The 6,381-nt window shown below is 43.1% G+C and overlaps 1 protein-coding gene across 2 annotated transcripts in view; it reads right to left on the bottom strand.

The window, feature by feature from the left end:
• Nucleotides 1–245: 245 nt before the first annotated feature.
• The window catches only part of rfng (RFNG O-fucosylpeptide 3-beta-N-acetylglucosaminyltransferase), a 12,245-nt gene continuing 6,109 nt past the window's right edge, over nt 246–6,381 (bottom strand). For both annotated transcript variants that reach the window (XM_005949629.3, XM_042215246.1), the window contains exons 3-9: nt 5,030–5,078; nt 2,947–3,049; nt 2,719–2,872; nt 2,492–2,577; nt 2,114–2,279; nt 1,329–1,414; nt 246–1,199 (exon numbers count right to left, since the gene is read on the bottom strand). In XM_005949629.3, the coding sequence (XP_005949691.1) occupies nt 1,124–1,199; nt 1,329–1,414; nt 2,114–2,279; nt 2,492–2,577; nt 2,719–2,872; nt 2,947–3,049; nt 5,030–5,078 (720 nt within the window). In that variant the 3' untranslated portion in view covers nt 246–1,123. The remainder of the gene's footprint in view (nt 1,200–1,328; nt 1,415–2,113; nt 2,280–2,491; nt 2,578–2,718; nt 2,873–2,946; nt 3,050–5,029; nt 5,079–6,381) is intronic.

The following is a 6,381-nucleotide window of genomic DNA, read 5'->3' as shown; positions in this document are numbered from 1 at the left end:
GATTCTCCTTATGGGGACCTGATATGTTTAATATGCTGCTGAGAATATAGCCCAGAAGAAGCGTATAGTATAGCTTTTATTTTGGAAGAGCCATTTCTCTGTAATAAACTCTTTTCCAAAGATGAGGGATTCCTCGATCAGATAGATTTATTTTTTTTATCCCTTTGTTGTTTCAGCAACATTAAATTTAAAAACTGTACTTTTGAGTTAAAATATATATTTATAATTTTAATAAATGACAAATTAAAAAGGCATGAACATTTTTTTGTATCGAAAAAATATTGAACCGTGACACCAAAGTATCGAACCGAACCATGAATTTTGTGTATCGTTGCACCCCTAGAAAACAGGCGTCACAATAATAGACCTCATGCTTCTTCAGACCGCAGCTGAAACAGCCAACCAACAATCTTCTACCTCCTTCAAACTGTTTTAATACTTTTTAAAAAGCTTTTAAACTCCAGTCAGGGATTTACCAAAGTAACAGGAACAGAGAGGTTTCCACATACATCTGTCATGTAAGAGCTGTTGACCTAAACTCGCCGAGCTCAGGGGGAAGAGAGGCTGCGTTTTACAGTCATGATTTTCCCCTCGGCTTTACCGTCGCCCTTTAAAAACAACTTTGGCTTTGTTGGCTTGAACGACGCACAACCTGCACACGCATGAAGCATTTGTACACCAGCTGTCCATCATTGTTACTGTGTTAGCGTGACTTTAGCAACAGTCACAGTCACTCACAGATAATCGTCCCGCGGTTACCCGGAGCTCAACCAGGGTCACTGAGGGTCTCAGAGAGGCTTTCTAAGATCATCATGTGTCATCCACTCACGTTCATGTTCGGTGTAGATGCAAAAGTGAACACCTCATTGTCGTCCTGAGCGCTGTTCTTGAACTTCACCTTTTCAGCTTCCGCTCGACCATAAAAAACATGCTACAAATATATGTTGAATTGAGAGAAGGTCGACTCTTAAAAGCGTGTTAGAAGTGGAGAAACTCTGCTCTGCAGGCCTGGATGGTCTTCAAGCAGCTTCTTTGGCTTCCGTTTTTAAGGCTTCACTGTGTGTTTAATGAATATCAGAGAGAGTTCAGAGCGACTCTGCAGGATAAATGTTCACACTGGAATTCAGTTTCTGTGGCGCGGTTTGAGCTCTGGACACCACTCAGTGTCAGGATACAGAAGGCAGTGGACCGTCTTAAACCTGTGAACACAAAGAGTTCATTACAGGAAACCATCAACAATAATTAGAACAACTGTGATTGTAGCTCATACAGATGGTAAACGTAACCATGCTTCCTGATGTTCAGACACAGCGAGTGTCAGTGTTTACCTTGTGGGGTCCTCAGCCAGTGAAAACCCTCCAACCACACCGACTACATTTCTTCTGTTCTCAAACCCTCCGTAACTCAGAGTCACCTACAGCAAAACAATCATACAGTGTACAATAAATCAACATTTAATGGAGACTGACGTCACAGCTGCTGCCACTGAAAACCCCCCTCATGTGAAAATGACGGATTTTAGTGAATCTAAACAAATGTATATATTAAATACAAAAACATGTAGTTAGGGCTGGACCAGCTGACCCTGAATCCTCCCTTAGTTATGCTGCAATAGACGCAGGCTGCTGGGGGATTCCCATGATGCACTGGGTGTTTCTTCTCTCTGCATTGAATCATATCTGTTATTAACCTCTGTCTCTCTTCCACAGCATGTCTTTATCCTATCTTCCTTCTCTCACCCCAACCAATCACAGCAGATGGCCCCGCCCCCCCTGAGCCTTGGTTGGGTTTTCTCTGTATGTATTATTGTAGGGTCTACCGTACAATACAAAGCACCTTGAGGCGACTGTTGTGATTTGGCGCTGTGTAAAACTGAACTGAATGCTTTGTAAGGTTGTATTTCCTAAATGCATCAAGATATTAAACTATATTGGGATGAATCTGAGCTTCCGTTATCAAACTGAGTGGGTTGGTATCATCTCCCGCTCACCTTTAGTTCACACTGGTTTTGTGGGTCATTTTATAAAATCTGTTAACTGAACTACATTTAGAAGTTTTTCAGGTTTTGTTTCAGAGCTCTGTAAAACGCCGTCCCCAGCCACCTCTGGCTCACCTGCTCCAGCACAGTGTCAATGGGCAGCTTCTGCAGGTTCTCCAGGTGAGAGTGGAAAAGGTGCGTGTGTGTCAAAGCGACCTCCAACAGCGCCTCGATGATGTAGCCGATGGCGCAGTCATCTGGAAGTCGGATCTTCTCTGCTGTGCTGATGAAATTCCCCAAACTGAAAACACAAGACAACAGTGTCCAAGCTGAGCTTTCTCAGGATCAACCATGCAGAAAATCAAGAGGACGTGTCACCCTCACAAGGGCTGCACAGAGATTTGATGCGAGTTGAAAAGAGCATGCATATGTGTATAAATGTATATATTTTGCACCAGAATGTACAAAATATAAGAGCATAGAAATCCTTTCAAAGCAGAGGCAGCATCCTACCTGGCCCACGGACTCATTTTCAGGGCCAGACCTCGACTGATACAGAAACCTGCTCCACCTGTGGCAAACCAGAACTTGACAGACACCTGAACCAGAAAGGAAAGAGCACATTAGCTAGCTCTTATTACATGTCGCCAACTTTCATGTCACAGGGGACTGTGGACAGGGTCGCCAAATTTCCCTTATTTGTGTGCGAGTGGAGCCATAAAAGCGGAAAGGTGACCCACCGAACCGTCACTCTTGACCCTCTCTGCAGCCTCTATAGGGTGATCCAGACTGGGCCGGCCCAGGTAGACGTCCTGGCTGTGGTGGTAAGACGAGAGCAGCCGCAGCAGGCTGGGCAGGATCACGTAGTTGTCATCATCCACGTGGCAGAACCACCTACGACGCAAACACACAGGGTCAGACGTGCAGGCTGAGTCAGAGCTAACTGCTCCATCCTTGCAATCACTCACTTCCTCTGAGACTCGATGAATTTATCGTACTCTACAGACATCTTGCAGCACAGAGCCTGTCGGGTGTGAGCTGCTGAGCAGTTAGTGTTGATGATGTTAGCTCCTGGTGAAGAGACAACAGAAAAGACTTTAACCTAAGATTTCTTAGAGCATCCCACTGCATCTCCATATGTAGACTGGATATAATGGCAGTAACTCTGCTTTGTTTCAGATCTGCATCGATCCATGTGGCTACAGCACATTATCTTTGTGATGAGACAGCATGAGGGTTTGAATAGACTCCTGCAGAGCTGTGTGCAAAATTCTAAGAGTTTTATAAACAGACAGTGAGTGAAGAAGAAGAAACACCCAGTGCATCATGGGAATCCCCAGCAGCATAACTAAGGGAGGGTTCAGGGTCACCTGGTCCAGCCCTAACTATATGCTTTAGCAAAAAGGAAAGTTTGAAGCCTGATCTTGAAAGTAGAGATAGTGTCTGTCTCCTGAATCCAAACTGGAAGCTGGTTCCACAGAAGAGGGGCCTGAAAACTGAAGGCTCTGCCTCCCATTCTACTTTTAAATACTCTAGGAACAACAAGTAGGCCTGCAGTGTGAGAGCGAAGTGCTCTAATAGGGTGATATGGTACTACAAGGTCATTAAGATAAGATGGGGCCTGATTATTTAAGACCTTGTATGTGAGGAGCAGGATTTTGAATTGTGGATTTAACAGGAAGCCAAAACAGGAGAAATCTGCTCTCTCTTTCTAGTCCCTGTCAGGACTCTTGCTGCAGCATTTTGGATTAGTTGAAGGTTTTTCAGGGAGTTTTTAGAACTTCCTGATAATAATGAATTACAGTCGTCCAGCCTGGAAGTAATAAATGCATGAACTAGTTTTTCAGCGTCACTCTGAGACAGGATATTTCTAACTTTAGAGATGTTGCACAAATGGAAGAAAGCAGTCTTACATATTTGTTTAATATGTGCGTTGAAGGACATGTCCTGGTCAAAAATGACTCCAAGGTTCCTCACAGTGTTACTGGACGCCAAGGTAATGCCATCCAGAGTAAGAATCTGGTTAGATACCATATTTCTAAGCTTTTCAGGGCCGAGTACAATAACCTCAGTTTGATCTGAATTAAGAAGCAAAAAGTTAGCGGCCATCCAGGTCTTTATGTCTTTAAGACATTCCTGCAGTTTAACTCATTGGTGTGTTTTATCTGGCTTCATGGACAGATAGAGCTGGGTGTCATCTGCATAGCAGTGTAAATGTATGCTATGTCTTCTAATGATGCTGCCTAAGGGAAGCATGTATAATGTAAACAGAATTGGTCCTAGCACTGAACCCTGTGGAACTCCATAATTAACCTCAGTGTGTGAAGAGGACTCTCCATTTACATGCACAAACTGGAGTCTATTAGATAGATATGACACAAACCACTAATTATTCAAATCAAATACCTACAACAGTGTACTCTAAGGGCTGTAATAAAATATTATGCTCAGTTTCTGTGCTGTGATGAGCTCTGGAACCTGACTGAAACTCTTCAAATAAGCCATTCCTCTGCAGATGATCTGTTAGCTGTGTTAATGTAGCAGATAAGCACAAACATAACTGTGTTGTAACAGGAAGTGATTGATCTATAACTGTCTTTATGTGATGCAATTTGTCTGACAGCACCATCATTGTGCATCTCAGTTCTAAATATTTCAAAGCTAACTGTCCACAGTGCTGACACGCTGGCAGGAGCTGGGCTTCTTTGCTTTGGGACACCCAGAAGTCAGGTTTCACTCACAGCACTGTGGACTCAGTCATCATTTTTCAGCCTATTTCAGTCTTTTTAAAGGTCTAATTTTTAACGTTGTAACAACAGCTTTTGTTTGTCCAAATGGTATCAAAAAATACTGCTGAACATCAACAGTTTCAAATATTGCATTCTCATTATCAGGATGAGTGTACACACACGTTGTGAGAAAGGTCAGTACTGCACAAACAGCAGTGTGCAGTCTCCACTGTGTCAGTACAACATGTGATCACACTGCTGCAGCAGTCTGAGGGACATTTTGGTTGTCATCCTTTTTCCCTGTAAAACTGGTTCCTCTTACCAGTCCTCATTTGCAGCTCCTTGTCATCACCATCAGTGAAAATGAAAGTCTGAAACAAACAAGGAAACGCTGTCAGAGTTGTGCAAGTGCACAATTACACAAGCTAATGCTCTGCAGTGAGGACGCAGTGAAGAACAGCTTCGCTCCTTTGTTTGCTCTCCTTGATCAAGACGATCATTTGCAAGAGGAAGAGCAGAGATGGAGAGCAAGTAAGAAAGACCGCTTCATTTACTTTAGAAACACACGGTCACCAGCTGCACCGACTCTTTATTTCAAATTATTTGTGCTACATTCATCAGCTGACTCCTCACTCTACACTGGGACTGATTATTTGTGCATAAGGTGACATCAGGCTGGACTTTACATCGTTCTTTTAATGTAAAATAAATGTAGCACATCCACCCCTCCCCTTTACAGCTGCAGGTCCAACCCAACCACCTCTTCCAGCACTTCAGGAGACACACTGAGATGGTCCCAGCACACGCTGGAGAGACGATATCTCCAGCGTGTGCTGGGTCTGTGCCATGGTCTCACTGGGAGGAGGACTTGGCCCCAGTCACCTCATCTAAGGGTCATTTCAGGCATCCTACATTCCCAAACCATCTACAGCTCCGGCCTCAATCATTTCTCTCCTTTCTTAACCTCCTTTATACTGTATGATTACACAGGTCTGCAACCAAAACACTGCACAGGATTTCCTGACTGTTTCTTATAGATTGTTACTCACTGAAACCAGGAAAATATTTTAAAAATTACATACATTACACCTCTTTGCTTAGGCTGCTGCCCCCGCGACCCGGCCTCGGATAAAGCGGATGAAGATGGATGGATCTGGTCAGATTCTCTTGCAAAACTCATGTTTTTAGTTTCATTAAACAAAATTTCCTTTTTTACTCTGGAATCCTATACTTGAGTCAAAAACATATCCAATAAGGATTTCTTACATTAATTTAATATTTCATATTTATTTAATATTTCTAAGAGTGAGACTCTTGAGAAATAAAAGTAGAAAACGTGAGGCACTGAGGGGCTTCAGCAGGCGGGCGGGTGCGGTGGGTTTGGTGGTGTGAGAAGCTCAGAATAGTGATTTTTTTCACCGCTGTTGGGCTTTTTTTAATGTAAATAACTGCACGTGATGGAGGGAAGTGGAGTTTTTGGATTCAGCACACTGAAAAACATAAATTGACCAAAAACATCCAAGCAGCTGAAAAATGTGTTGTTTTTTTGCAGATCTGTGTGATTTCTCTGATGATTAGTTAAATGGAAGGACTGCATGTGACAGGAGCTTCAGTGAGGAGCAGCCTTCAGTTTCACAGGCACATTTACAGTTTTTTCTGATTGCTTAAGCACAT

Source organism: Haplochromis burtoni, unplaced genomic scaffold, assembly GCF_018398535.1.
Source record: "Haplochromis burtoni strain Fernald_Lab_line unplaced genomic scaffold, NCSU_Asbu1 Contig_691, whole genome shotgun sequence".
NCBI lineage: Eukaryota > Metazoa > Chordata > Actinopteri > Cichliformes > Cichlidae > Haplochromis > Haplochromis burtoni.
The sequence above is the reverse complement of the archived record's forward strand: the minus strand, read 5'-3'. Positions and strand labels throughout refer to the sequence as shown.